The sequence below is a fragment of the Molossus molossus genome, unplaced genomic scaffold (genome assembly GCF_014108415.1).
Source record: "Molossus molossus isolate mMolMol1 unplaced genomic scaffold, mMolMol1.p scaffold_m16_p_8, whole genome shotgun sequence".
Lineage (NCBI taxonomy): Eukaryota > Metazoa > Chordata > Mammalia > Chiroptera > Molossidae > Molossus > Molossus molossus.
The window spans coordinates 9,287,191-9,302,017 of NW_023425402.1; the positions used below are offsets into that span (position 1 = coordinate 9,287,191).

Here is a 14,827-nt window from a genome sequence, read left to right on the forward strand (position 1 = left end):
TGGTGGTGGTGGTGGTGGTGGGAGGTGGCTGGTTAGGGAGTTACTTTTAGTTATTAGTTCAGTTGCCTGGCCAGTGATACTGAATTTTTAGCTCTTCTTTCTTTTTCTTTTTTCTTTTTCTTTTTCCCCCAGGTCCAGCAAGACTATGAACCTCTGTTCCAAATGCTTTGCTGGTAAGTGCAGAAAAGGCTTTATTGTTTACTTTTATTTTTCTTCTTTTGGTTGTTTTTATGATTATCTAAATCATTTGGCCTTCCTTTGGGTTAATGCATGGGGATTCGTTTCTTTGCTTGTGTGTGAAAGCAATTTCTCTTCACCAAGGTGCTCCATGTATTTGCCTAAGACTATTGAAATAGTCTTCCCTGAGTGAAATGAAATCTTATATGTACTTGCACCAAAAAACTTGCCTCAATGTATAGTTGTTGATGTATAGTGGAATTGTAAAAACTTGCATTGTAGAAAGGTAATAAATGTTCATGTTTGATCTTAATGATTAGTGGTAAATGTTGCCTTTACCAATGAGAATGCAAGAGAAAGGATATTTTCATGTTGGAATCAGGAAGACAGTCATACTGAATTTAGCCCTTTCTAATCTAATCTCTCATTAAAATCACCTTACGTAAGTCACTTAATCTCTTTGAGCCTTAGATTCATCATTTGTGACATGAAGGGTTAGGGCTTGATGTTTACCAGGTGCTTTTCCAGCCCCCAAATGCTTATTGGTTGACTTCTTGAATTATGATTCTCTCATGAAGTTGAAGCCTTCATGTTTCCTTTTTTTTTTTTTTTTTTAAGAACTATATATCTAAATGATCTTATATAAAGTAATTAAGTCTTTGCTAATTGAGATATGTTTAACATTCCTTTATTATTTTATTTTTGTCAAAGATAAAGCTGGATACTAGTTAAAGAGGTAAGGACAGATCTTAATCAGTAATGTGCTGCTATAGTAGAGAGTCCTGTGTGAACTGAACTCAACTTGGATTTGTGCTGAGGGACTGGGCATTTTAAAAGGAAAGTGAGGGAGTAGACTAGGGGTTGCTATCTTGGCTCAGTCGAGTCAGGGATGTGACAAATTACAAAAGGTTGGTCAATGTAAATGATAAGGCCAGCTGTGCCTCTTAGCTGACAACCATGAAAGTTAGGATTTTATCCTCCTACAGAGACTGAGAGACTGAGGCCCTATCCTTCCTGATAATTACCTTTTAAAGGAATGGCTTTCATGTCCCTGAGAAAAAAGGACATGTAGAGTTGTAGGAGATACATATACATCTCAAAGGAAGAGAGGATGGATGCACAGTTGTAAAACTCTTTTTAGTAAGTACTCTAAGATAGGATGCTCAGGGGCCTGTAGTCTGGGGTTGTAATAAACCTTAAATTCTTTTGGCAACTTTGAGCTTTCCTAGGCAGGCACTTAAAGAGGGGCTAGGGCCAACCTAGGGATGGGGCCTTGAGATATTAGAAACTGTTAGTGTTTGTTTAAATTTTTTTTTTTTAAATCCTCACACAAGGATTTTTTTTATTATCTTTGGATAGAATGGGAGGGAGGGAGAGAGAGAGAGAAACATCCATGTGAGAGGGACACATTGACTGGTTGCCTCCCGTACAACCCTGACCACAGCCTGGGACCAACCACAACCGAGGTACGTGCCCTTGACTGGAATCTAACCCATGATCTTTGGTCCGAGGGCCGACACTCTTAACCACTGAGCCAAACCGGCCAGGGCTGTTTGTTTAAATATTTTAATGTTGGCGAAGAGGAGTAGATAAAATAATTTGTGTTAAGAGTCTGTAGTTTTTTTAGGACAATGTTGAGGCCTAGTTGAGAAGAGGGTTCGGAGGAACCTGGCTAGAGTTTGATTAAGGGGAGAATATTTGTCAGTTTTTATCTTCTATTCATTATGCTGTTTGGGTGCGGACATAATCATAGTGTAAGCTTTAGACCTTTGCATTTATGCCTAAACTAGGGGATAACTGAGAAGTTGTTGAGAGGGCTGGGATAGCTGGCAGATTGTAACTATTAAAACTTTAGAATTTGTCAAATACTTTAGGTCTTTAAAAGGAAAAAATATTGGTAAATTTGTTTTTTATACAACGTTTAGCGGTATCTCTGCTATGTTAAACAAATGCATCCTGCTTTTCTTATTCTTCATATCTACAATTTACAGATATGAAGAAATGCCTCACTGTTGAGAGTTTAAATTTATACCAAAGATGAAAGTAGTAATGAGACAAAATGTATATTAGATTGTATGACTGTTTCTATGTAGAATTAACTCCCCCTTATACGTCAGTAAAATGTAGCTTTGGGGGAAGGCCAGACACCTTTGAGTAAGGTGGCTCAGATCAAATACTCAAAAGAATTGTCTCGTGTCCCCAACTGAAAATAAAGTTTAAAAAATTACCAGTGAAGATAGGTTAGCCATGGTTTTTGTATTTCTTTGGGCTTGTTAACAGTTTTATTTTCTATGGTTATAATTGTTTATTTTCTCTCTGGTGATCTATATCTTTTACTCTATACACAACTTTGCCATTTTTGCTTTTTAAATTATTAAGATATTTTCTTTCTTTTCTTTTGGAGAGAGAGACATAGATGTGAGAGAGAGACATTGATTGGCTGCCTTCTGCATGCCCCCTACTGGGGATCAAGCCTACAACCCAGGCATGTGCTCCGACCTGGCGTTGAACCGGGACCTCTCAGTCCATGGGACACTTAATCCATTGAGCCACACTGGCCAAGCAAAATGCTGTTTTCATGTGTGTAGAGAAAATACTCTCATCTTCTTTCCTCTTTACCTTTACCCCCACATCCTAATTTCCCCATCATTTGAAAGGAATATGTAGTCACATCCTGCTTTGGTGTTCTTTTCAAAATTCAAAAGAAAGAAAATCATTGAACTTTAGATGTATTTGTGAATTTTGTTGTATGAAAATAGTTTATAGAAATGCATTATTGTAGCAGAGGCATGAGATGTACAAGACAACATAGAGATTATTGTGGCCAAAGCCACTGTGATTTTAAATACTCTTTAATGTATATGCCCTGGCTGGTTTGGCTCAGCAGTCAATCGGCCTGCGGTTCAAAGAGACCTTGTTCGGTTCCCACTAAGGGCATGTACCTCAGTTGCAGTTTGTCCCTGCCCCTGTCGTGCGGGTGGCAGCCACTCCATGTGTCCCTTTCATGTTGATGTTTCTCTCTCTCTTTCTCTTCCTCTCTCTCCCTCCCACTCTATCTGAACAAAAAATGGAAAAATGTCCTTGGGTTAGGATAAAATAAATAAATAAAGTATATCTTAAAGTGTATAGTGTACTTTTGGAAGATGGAAAAATCATTTAAAAATAGCTATTGTGTATAATTAGGTTATTAAGAGGTTTTTTTTCAAGTTTCCTTTTCAAAATAAATCTTTGTGGTGAAAAAGTGAATTTCTTGTAACTGTTTACATACAATGGAATAAAATGAATAAAAACATTTAAAGTCTTGTTGAGAGAGTGAGTATTGGGGTAGGAATTGTGGGTATGAGTTTAAAGTTAGCTTTAATAACTGTTCACCTCCGATGAAATATTCTGCCAAATGGTGAGCACATACTCCCAATAACTATCATCACTTAGATATTTTTTCTTTTTTTTTTTTAAAGATTCCTGGGCTGTTTCAGGTCAGAGGAAGGGAAGGAAATGAATATATGGAAAGTGAGAGTTACTAAAAAAAGAAAACATTGAAATAGTTGCTGGTAAATTACATACCAAATAACAGTGTTTCTCTGTATTGTTAGGCTAAGAAATGTCTGTGTCAGCCATTTTCATTTATGTAGAAGAGTGCCCAACCTGGCTGAATTTGCTATCTCTGAAAGTTTGTAGCGCAACTAAAATTTCTCTCCTTGAGATGGGAAGGTATTATTTTTATGTTTTGACAGTCCTCATCTTAAACCTTGGTTTGGCTTACCTGAAATTATTTAAGACCATTTGGAGTTTTTCCCCCCACAAATGTGTAATATTCTTCTTTCTTAGCCTTAAAGGGCTTTGACCGGAAGATCTTTATAATCCATGATTTTCCATGCTAGGATAACTAGGACATTTAAAGGAAGTATTCTGGGGAAGCTCCCCCCCCCCCCCCCCCAAATGAGTGACTCTAGTGTTATGATTTCAGATACAATGGATTTAAAATGCTCTTCTGGATTTTCTTTATCTCAGATTATTATTTGTTTAATCTTAAAAAAAAAGAAAACAGTCAAAGTTTACTTTTATTGTACTATACATATTTTCAGTGCTTTCTAATTTTTTTCTGTTGTACTCAATTTTTTTTTTTTTATCCTCACCCGAGGACATCTTTCCATTTTTTGTTCAGGTAGAATGGGAGGGAAAGAGAGGAAGAGAGAGAGAGAAACATTGACGTGAAAGGGACGAGCGGCTGCCACCCGCAGGACCAACCAGGGCCGGGGACAAACTGCAACTGAGGTACGTGCCCTTAGCGGGAACCGAACCCGGGTCTCTCCAGACCACAAGTCGATACTCTAACCGCTGAGCCAAACCAGCCAGGGCAGTACTCAATTTTTTAAAATGCTAATTGTGACACATTAAATTGATATTTTTTGTTCGTCTTTTTTCTTTCTTTCTTTTTTTTTTTTTAAATTTATCTTTATTGTTGAATGTATTACAGATGTTCTTCATTTTCTCCCTATTGACCTCCTCCTCCTTACTCCTGCCCCTCTCCTGCCTTTCCCCACACTGTTGTCTGTGTCCATTGGTTATGCATATAAGTTCTTTGGTTTATCTCTTCCAACCCCCCTCTCCCCCTTCCCTTTGAGGTTTGTCAGTGTAACAACCAATTTGTACTTCTTAATCCCCTCACCTTTTTTACCCATTCCCCCAGTACCTCCTCCCATCTGGCAACCAACAAAATGTTCTCTGTATCTATGAGAATGCTTCTGTTCTGCCTGTTCATTTTGTTTGTAGATTCAGTTGTCGATAGATCACCCTTTTATTTTGTTCATATTTTTTAATCTTTTTCTTCAAGAAGACACTTCAACATTTCATATAATAATGGGTTGGTGGTGATGAACTTCTTTAGCTTTTTCTTGTCTGGGAAACTCTTTATATGGCCATCGATTCTAAATGACAGGTTTGCGGGATAGAGTAATTTTGATTGTAGGTTCTTGCTTTTCATCATTCTAAATATTTCTTGCCATTCCCTTCTGGCCTGCAAAGTTTCTTTTGAGAAATCAGCTGACTGTCTTATGGGAACTCCCTTGTAGGTAACTAACTGCTTTTCTCTTGCTGCTATTAAGATTCTCTCTTTGTCTTGAACCTTTTGCATTTTGGTGATGATGTATCTTGGTGTGGGCTTCTTTGGGTTCATCTCGTTTGGGATTCTCTGTGCTTCCTGGACTTGTATGTCTGTTTTCTTCACCAAATTAGGGACGTTTTCTGCCATTATTGTTTCAAATAGGTTTTCGATTTCTAGTTCTCTCTCTTCTCGTTTTGGTACCCCAAGATGCGAATGTTGGCATGCTCGAAGTTGTCCCAGAGGCTCCTTACACTATCCTCATTTTTTTGGATTCTTCTTTCTTTTTGCTGTTCTGATTGGGTGTTTTTGCTTCCTTATATTCCAAATCGATGGTTTGCTTTTTGGCTTTACCTACTCTACTGTTGAATCTGTGTAAATTATTCTTTATTTCAGTTAGTGCCTCCTTCATTTCTGACTGTGCCTCCTTCATTTCTGACTGGTCCTTTTTTATGCTCTTGAGGCCCTCACTAAGTTCACTAAGGTTCTCACTAAGTTTTATTTTTCATATGAACAACTGTAAACCTACTTTTGCTCCACACTGTATATTACTGGGAGTATGGTTTAGAAAGTTTGAAAACCATTTAGTTGCAGAAATCCATTGGAAAGTCATTGAGTTATTTGGCATTTCATTTTCTTTGCAAAATAGGGCTTTGGTGGTGGTGGTGGAGGGCAGGGTGGCTTTAGGCAAGGGGTTAACCAGTTGATTTCTTTTGTCCATTCTGAGCTCTTGACTATTTTGGTTTAAATGATTTTCTGTGTGAAAGTATGAAGTAAACCTGATTGCTGGTAAAATGTACATGAAAAATCAAGCATAGCATAATGCAAGTATAAAGGGTTGTCCTGCGTCTTACAAAGGTAGAAATGATATTGCCTATGAAATGTTTTTTGTTTGTATACTAACTCATTTTATAAATTTGTGAGTGTTAGATACTAACTGGTCTTGGATATTTAGGGACATTTAGTACCTAATTCACAATGACCTCCTGTGCTGCCATATTGAAGCTCAGCTATCATTAAAACAGTGCTTTTCATAGAACCGTTTTTGTTAAATAAAAATATGGATGAGTAGCACCAAACAGGATGATCATAATTGAGGAAGGCAGAGATTTTTAAAGAACTGACTGAAGTAACTTCTTCTGCATTGTGGCATTATCTCAGCCAACCTTAGAAATGCTTCCTGTGGGGGACACTAGGAGTGTGGTGACTACAAAATAGCTATAATCGATAGATTTAATATTTTAGAAGGCAGTGAGCCTGAAGGTATATCCCAAGGGATGGAAGATTCTTTGAGTAGTACTGATGACAGGTTCTTATTAGAAGAAAAACTTAACATGTACTCACTGTAAAAAGAACTAGTGGTCTTGTGGATTTTTAGATAACGGCATGTATTTAATTTTTAATAGCTTTCAATCATTTCTTTAAAAAAATAATACCAAAATGCAAAATGTCTATAATTTATAAACTGATAAAGGTACAGCTTATGTAGACATATTTTTGATTTGAACATATTGTTTCATTTCATTTAAGACTAACTCCCCCCCCTAATCCCCAGTCCTCACCCGAGGACATTTTTTTTCTATTTCTCTTCAGATAGAGTGGGAGAGAGGGAGAGAGAGAGAAACATCAACATGAGCGGGACACATAGGCTGGTTGCCTCCCGCATGACCCCAACCAGGGCCAGTGACGAACTACAACTGAGGTATGTGCCCTTGATCAGAATCGAACTCATGACTCATTGGTCCATGGGCCGATGTTCTAACCACTGAACAAAACCGGCCAGGGCCATTTAAGACTAACTTTTAAGAAATTTGCATTTTACATGATACATGTAAAATTGGATATATAAAGGAGAGACAGTTATTCAAAGTGTAAGAAGCTTTTTTCTGTTCTTTTTCATTTTTTCACTTTTTATAGAATAGTTTCTTTGAAAAGGAATACTTTTAATGCTATATTAATTTACAGAAAGGGATAAGAATAGAAGAACTAAAGTGTAAGGGTTCATTGTCAGTTGAAGATTAATTAAAAATGCATATAAAGCATCTCTTAAATTAGAAGCTAATGGAAATTAGTTTCAATGTAATTTTTCAATTATATATATTTTTTGTGGGAAGATAGTTAAGCTTACCTTTGTTTTATGGTTACTTATGCCTTTTTTCATTGTTGGTTAAGAATATTGCAATAAATAAAGAAAATGATGCACGTCATATGGAAAGCATATTCTAGTATGACTTTACAGCTGTGTACTTAAGTTTCATAGGAATCTATTTTCATCTACCTATTCTTAGATGCTGGGTTCTGTTATTTAACTTAGGAGAAAATGTTGTAATTAATATATTTCTGTTACCTTCATCAGCTGGGAGAAAACTTAATTCTATGTAGAATTACATTTCCATTTTTATTCTTGATATTGTCATAGTTATTGTTTTAAATTCAAAATGAATTTCAGGAAAGCTATAAGGGGTTGAAATAGCCAGTATTAATGTAGGATTTTATTTTCCCCCTTGCTCTATACTTTATATCCAGTCTGAAATTACCAAGCTTATTCACTGCTTTCAAATTTTCTGTCTAAATCCAAAATGTGAATTGAATAATAGAGTTCCATAATTTATGCTTTTAATATAACATTAGTTTGAGATTTTCTTTTCCCTTTTAAAAATAACATAGAGATATTAAATGCTGATTGGGAAGACTACAAAGCAATATGTGTAGTATCCTGTTTTAATTAGACAACACATAATTTATATGTATACAGTTGCATGGAATAAAGCTGGAAGAAGGTACAGGAAAAATTAATTTTGGTAATCTCAGAGTAGGAGTATTTGGAGGAGATTTTAATTGTTTGATTTTGTTTGGGTTGGAGTTGTGCAGGAGGCAACCAATTGATGTGTCTCTCTTACATTGATGTTTGTCCCACACTCCCTCCCTCCTCTGTCCTTCCAACTCTATCTGAAAATCAATAGAAAAATATCCTGAGGTGAGGATTAAAAAAAAAAACAAATTAAATTTAAAAAATAAAGTGTATTGTACTTGTGTCTGACAGACTCCCAAAGTGATTAGTTTCTTTCTGTAATAAGCAAAAAGCTGGTTGTAGCTTGCAGCATAGGGGATCTAAATGTTGACATCCAAGGTAAGTAATACAGCAGTGCTGGGTATAGGGTGGAATGGTAGGTACACCAAAATGAAAACATTTTTCTTTGAAGTGACCTGAGTTTCGTGGTTATTTCCAGAACAAGGTAGCAAATTCCTATTTCATAGCAGGTAAATTAAAACATTTTCGCATGAACCTGCAGCTCTTACTGCTTGGAGTTACACTCTAATCACTTTTTCTGTTTTATTGCCTGTTAGAAATTAAAAATAGAAGTGGCCTGATTTCAGTTACTTTTGAAAGGGAAAAAGTATACGTTACAACTGAATTTTGAGGATCCCCGAAGTATGAGAAACCTAGTGAATCTGAAATTTTTAAGTACTTCTCGTGATGCATGTTTCCTTTTAGAAATTGTGAGAACCCTGTACCTATCAGGAAATAGTATTAAAATACCCACTTCAATTAGTTATTTTATAGCATAGCGAGGTTTGGGTAGGATAGTAGAATCAGTATGCTTCTGTTACCTTGATTTTTCACATTTTCTTTTCTAAGAAGAACGCTGCTGCTTTTAAAATGAAGCATTTGAGATAGGGTATGTCTGTGTTTGTAATTCTGTTGACTTGATTACTGTTGTAAACTCTTTGGTTTCTTTAAAGCCGAGAGTCCAAGAAAGATTTCTTAAGTATAACACACACTGGTTATGTATTTGTTGAAAAGAGATAATTCAGCTCATCGAATTCTCTCAGTCGTCGTTGTCGTCCATTGGAGGGTATCTGTTTGCTGTGGGTGTCTGAAAAATAAGAATATTATAGAGTAATGTAAACATCCATAAGCCATCCCAGAATGAACAAATACTAGCATTTTGGCCCTTTCCCCTCTTTGTAACATATTTTAAATGGGAACTAAAATTTCATGGTTTTACCTCAGTTATCATTTTTCCACTTCAGAGAGACAACCACTATCCTTCTTATCCCTTTATTTATACTTTTATTATGAATGAAAATTTATGTAAACAATATATGATTATATTTTTAAAATGTATAAGTAGTATGTTGTACTAGTCATTCTACAACTTGCATTCTTTTTAAATAATACTTTTAGAAACCAAACAGGATGACACATATTGCTTTAGTTCATTTTAACTGTGAAAATAGTCTGTTGTAATTAATATCCTGATTTACCTGGGATGTCTCAATTTATGCTTATTGTACCAGTGAATATACATAACATAATCCTTTGGTATACTCCTCAATGTGGTTGATGACTTATTGGTCACCCTCATTATACTTTGCCCCAGTTTATCTAGTCCCCTGTTGATGGACATATAAGTTCTTTTCAACTAGTGTTTTTATATCACAATTGCAAACTCATGTTTTCTCTATTTTTAAAAAAAAGAACACTTGTTTGAAGTTCTTAATGGGGTAGCTTCCTTGTTTTCAAATGAAAGCAAGACAAGGGCAGCAGGTCCTTACCTGACTAGCAAAGCTAAACTCTGGCAGCCCTTTCTGACCTCTTAGTCTATAGCAGTTTGCTGTCTTACTAATAAGCATTCTTAAATTGTGTGGCTAATTGTTATGCTAGTCAAGATAAATGAAGCAGTGTGCTGAAGATGTTATGGAAATTATGTCAAAAATAATTTTTGCACTTCTAATAGGAAACAAAATACTCAGTGTTGTAAGTAGCAGAAAGGTAGCTCTTTTTAGGCTTTAAGTAGAAAAATTGTGGCCAGGTCTCAGTATTTTAGGCAAAAAGAAAGAAATTTAATAGTCACTGGGTCTTTTAAGATACTTTGACTGTCATTTGTCTTTATTTCTGTTCACATGTTAGTCTAAAACTGTGGTCTGTATACTGAAGCATAGGATTGTGTCCATTGAGGCATAAAGAGAAAATATTAGAATTTCTCCTTACATTTGTTTTTATCATTCGTTATATATTAATTTTTTATAATGTACATAATCTAATTGCTATTGGTTTCCTAGAGTTGCCTTAACAAATTACCACAAATCTGGTGACTTAAAGAACAGAAATTGATTCTGTCACAGTTCTGGAGGCCAGAAGCCTGAAATCAAGGTGTCAGCAAGCAGTTTTAGTTTCTTCTGGAGGTTCTGAGGGAGAATCCGTTTCATCCCTTTTCTGGGCATTCATTGGCTTGTAGACATTACTTGAGTCTCTACCTTTATCTTTACATGCCCTTCTTGGCCTGTGTCTCTGTCTTTTCTAAGGAAAGTGTCACTGGATTTAGAGCACACCCTTATGTAGGATGATCTTACCTTGAAATCCTTAATTACATTTGCAAAGGTCCTTTTTCCAAATAAGATTACATTCACCGGTTCCACGTGGACTTTATTGTGGGGGATGAAGTGGGAGCATAAGGATGGGTCACACCATTCAGTATACTGCAGGAGTATACAATTATTTTTTTAAACAGACTTGTTAAGAGGTATGTGCTCAAGTTTTGTACTAATGTACCTCTACCAAAGAAGTTTGAAGACCCCTAGGTCTGAGACCTGCTTGGGTTAGATGTGGTTGGCTTTTTTTCATGTAATAAGGTACTCTCTATGACATGAAAAGTGTTATGTGTTAACTGCTAATATTTTCTATGTTTCATGTTCTCAGCAGACTAATGCAAACTAAATTGGAATGATCAGACTTAGGTTTATGGACTTCCTTTGGGCTTGGCAGGAATATGGATAACTATCTGATAAAATCAGGAAAGTACCATGAAGCACGTTTTATGTGCTTCAGTGGTCTTGATTCCACCATGTTACAGATACTTAGAGTAATTCTTGATCTGGTTATTTCCTTTTTACTTGAATTAGAGGGTTATAGTGAGGTTACTTTTTTGACACTTTTCCTGGTTATAACTCCCTTGCTCTTAATTCGTCAATAGTAGAAATGGTGGGTAAAATAATAGGGTTTTATTTTCAGACCATTAATATATAACTAAAATGTGATCTTTAATATACAAAATTTTCTGTCAGTTAGAAGTCTTACTGCTTAGCTGGTTCTTAGTGTGTAAAATAGAGCCAATTGTATGTTAACAATCATAACTATTATGAAAGTTGTTTTTTTTTTTTTTTTTTTACATTTCTTAATTTACTTTTAGACTAAATATTGGATACAGAGAAAAATAAATACCTTAACTTAAGACTTCTGGTTGGGAGAAAAATAACAAGGGTATATCATTTTAAAAGAGGAATGCCAAAAAAAGGGTATTTAAAATAGAAGTGGAAAAAAATAAATGTTTGTGAAATAAGATGGAGGAAGGGCATGGATAAATATCTATCCTTTTTAAAAAGGTGATAAAATCCTGAGATGAAATAATTGCAATAGTGACTAAGATTTCTGCAGCCCTTTTATAATTTAAATCCATTTTGCACAATATTTATCTCATTTGATTCTCACAACTTTGGTTATTTTGTATGTCCATATTACAGGTGAGGAAACTGGCTCAAATGGGTTAAATAATGTTCCAAAGATTAAATGAATTTTAAAGCAGAAAACTGGAATTTGATAATTGGTGTTTAGACTCAAATTCATATCTCCCACTGTTTGATATTGTTAGGAGTCAAGGTAGTAGGTTTAGATGGAATTATACTGTTAAAAACCCTGTGAGGCCCTGACTGGTTTGGCTCAGTGGTTGGAGTGTCAGCCTGCGGACCAGAGGGTCCTGGGTTTGGTTCCCACTAAGGGCACGTACCAAAACAAAACAAACGAACAAGCAAAAAACCCTGTGAGGATGTAACAGTTGCATTGTTTTGTGTAGGTTAGGGGTATATGTTTTTCCTGTACATTCTCTTTTAATTCAGTTGCCTTTGTCTTTAGATCTCCAGGGAAAATCAGAGAAATGGTGCCAGAAGCTTTACAGTGTAGCTAATTTGGGAAAGGTTGGCATGTGTGTTGCGGGGGTGGGGGTGGGGATGAGGGGTGGCCGTGTTTTTGTCTAATGCATTTTCTATTTTGGTGGTATCTTCATTTCTTAACATCTTTCTTGTTCTTGTTCATATAACTTTTAGTTCATTAACCTTGCTCTCTGCACTGCGTAGTGAAGCACCGTTTCTAATTTAGTCTCCTGTGTTTGGCTTCTTTAAAAAATATTTGGAGATGTGATTTAATTGCAGGGCTGTTTGCACATTGTCAGTGTGAAGGCAAAGATGAGGTTCATATTTAGACATTGCAACCTGCAGCTTTCATTTATTAAACCTTCTTGTTGGTATTCTCATTCTCTCATGCATGCATGCATAATGGCATTGAAAAAAATTCTTGTTTTGTTGTATCCATATTTAGCAATTTGGTTGAGTAATGGGAGAGCACTGAATCCTAAATGCTAGACCACCAGGGAGCCTCTGGTTGAGTTATGGAAAAGCCTGTCCTCTGCCTTGTGTATTTGCTCATTTGGAAACCTTGTATAGTTTATAGAGACACGAGTGATTTGTACCCTAGTCTCCCTGTGGGTTTTATTCCATATTACAATCTAATTCCACCTCCCTGTCCCATACTCCTGTGCTTTTAGAATGCAGTTTGTTTCATTGTGTGTTTTTGTAATCCAAACTGAATGTAACGAGCTATGTGCTTTAGGGACCGGGCTTTGCCTTGCCAATTAGAACAAAGCAGTTACTGAGAAAGAGTATGTTTTAAATAAAACATGGCACCTCTGAGTGGGACTGACACTCATTTGGGAGTATAAGAGATGGTTTTAACTCTTTGACTCACAAAGAAGAGCCATTACTAAAGATCAGCAGGGTTTTTTTTGGGGGGGGGAGGGGTAAAATTTACCTCCATAAAATATGGTTTTGTAAATTTTCTCACGGACTTAATAAATTTAAAAGTTTGTCATTTCAGACACAGCTGTGTGTTTCTTCATGATTAAGACGTGTTTGCAAAATTCTCTGAATTTCTGAGTATGTAACCAATGGCTGCTGCAGTTTTTGAATTTTGAACTATTCATGTATAGGAAAGTGAGGGTGTATAAAACCATAGCTTTGGTAACCTCTTTATTTTCTAGTATATCAAGCCAAGTTTTCAATGTGATAGAGAACCCACAAAAGATACATGAAAATTATGAGGAAGAATATAAGATTTATAGTGTGTGGATGTTATTTTCAGATAATAATAGTATCTTGAGTCATCAGTGACTTAAGACCCTTTAAAATTTTTTTTTGTTTTATTATCACCTGAGGACATTTTTTTTGCATTTATCTTCAGATAGAGCGGGAGGGAGAGTGAGGAAGAAAGAGAGAGAAACATTGATGTGAGAAAGACACATCGAGTGGCTGCCACCCACATGACCTGACCTCAACTGGGGCAGGGACAAACTGCAACTAAGGTACGTGCCCTTAGCAGGAACTGAACCTAGGACTCTTTGGTTCACGGGCTGACACTCTAACCGCTGAGCCAAACCGACCAGGGCAAGACCCTTTGTAATTTTTTAAAAATTCATTTATTTATTTTTAAATTAGTTTTTGTTACAGATATTTCTCCTTTTTTTCTGTAGACACCCTCCTCCCAATCCTGACCCCCCGCCAAGCATTGTTGTCTATGTCCATTGGTTCGCATACATGCATATAAGTTCTTTAAGACCCTTTGTAATTTTAACAGCACTTCCATTAAACATTTGAGGGGCAGGTGTCTTTAAATAGATTTTTATAGGCTGGCAGTTTACTGCTCCACTCCATAGGGAGACTCCCTCATAAGTTGGTTCCAGTATTGTTATCTATATCTACACTAAAAATTAATACAGTTCTGTTTTTAGCTCATACACCAAGCAAACTTTAGAAATTCACCGTTGGCATAAGGAAAGCATGAAGTTGCCTGTGTTTTTTCTGTTTTCCATTGGACTTAAAATTAGGCAACATTTTAACATTATTAACCTATACAAGCAAGAGAAAACAAGAGGAATACATTTATGTGGAACAATTCAATTACAAAGTATGTGGGTATACTTTGTTGAAAAAAATTGTTTTTGGAAAAATGTGTTCTGTGTTAGGGGAAGCTAGTTTAATTAGACTAAATTAAACCAAACCTTTACATTTCTACCACTGTCCTATGAAAGCCTTGTAAGCCCTACTGATGCTTTGAAGAGACAGCCATCATGACAATATTATCAAATGCCCTGTAATCCATTTTTGAAGATGAACACCCATATTGATATTATTTTAAGTTTGAACAATTTTCTGAGTAAAGATAACCAAGATCTGCTGCTACCATCTCCTTAATACAGTTCTGACCTATAGCTGAACTAACAGGTCAGGCACATAACTTTGAAATATTCAACATAATCAGAGATCACTGAATTTTCCAGCTTTGCATAAAATGATAATGGTTTTTTTCTTTGACCCATATAGTTTAAGATCCAGTAGTTGTTAATCTCCATGCTTGAGGCACAAAGTAATGTCAGAAAGAGTCTCTTAAAAATTCTTTAACACAGGTCCTAGACTTCTAATGGCAAATGAAAGTTAGAT

General features: G+C 35.9%; 1 protein-coding gene across 3 annotated transcripts in view; it reads left to right on the forward strand.

Annotated features, from left to right (window-relative positions):
- ZFAND3 (zinc finger AN1-type containing 3) overlaps positions 1–14,827 on the forward strand; it is a 401,645-nt gene that overhangs the window by 132,220 nt on the left and 254,598 nt on the right. For all 3 annotated transcript variants that reach the window (XM_036248099.1, XM_036248097.1, XM_036248098.1), the window contains exon 2: positions 133–173. In XM_036248099.1, coding sequence (XP_036103992.1) covers positions 146–173 — 28 coding nt within the window. In that variant the 5' untranslated portion in view covers positions 133–145. The remainder of the gene's footprint in view (positions 1–132; positions 174–14,827) is intronic.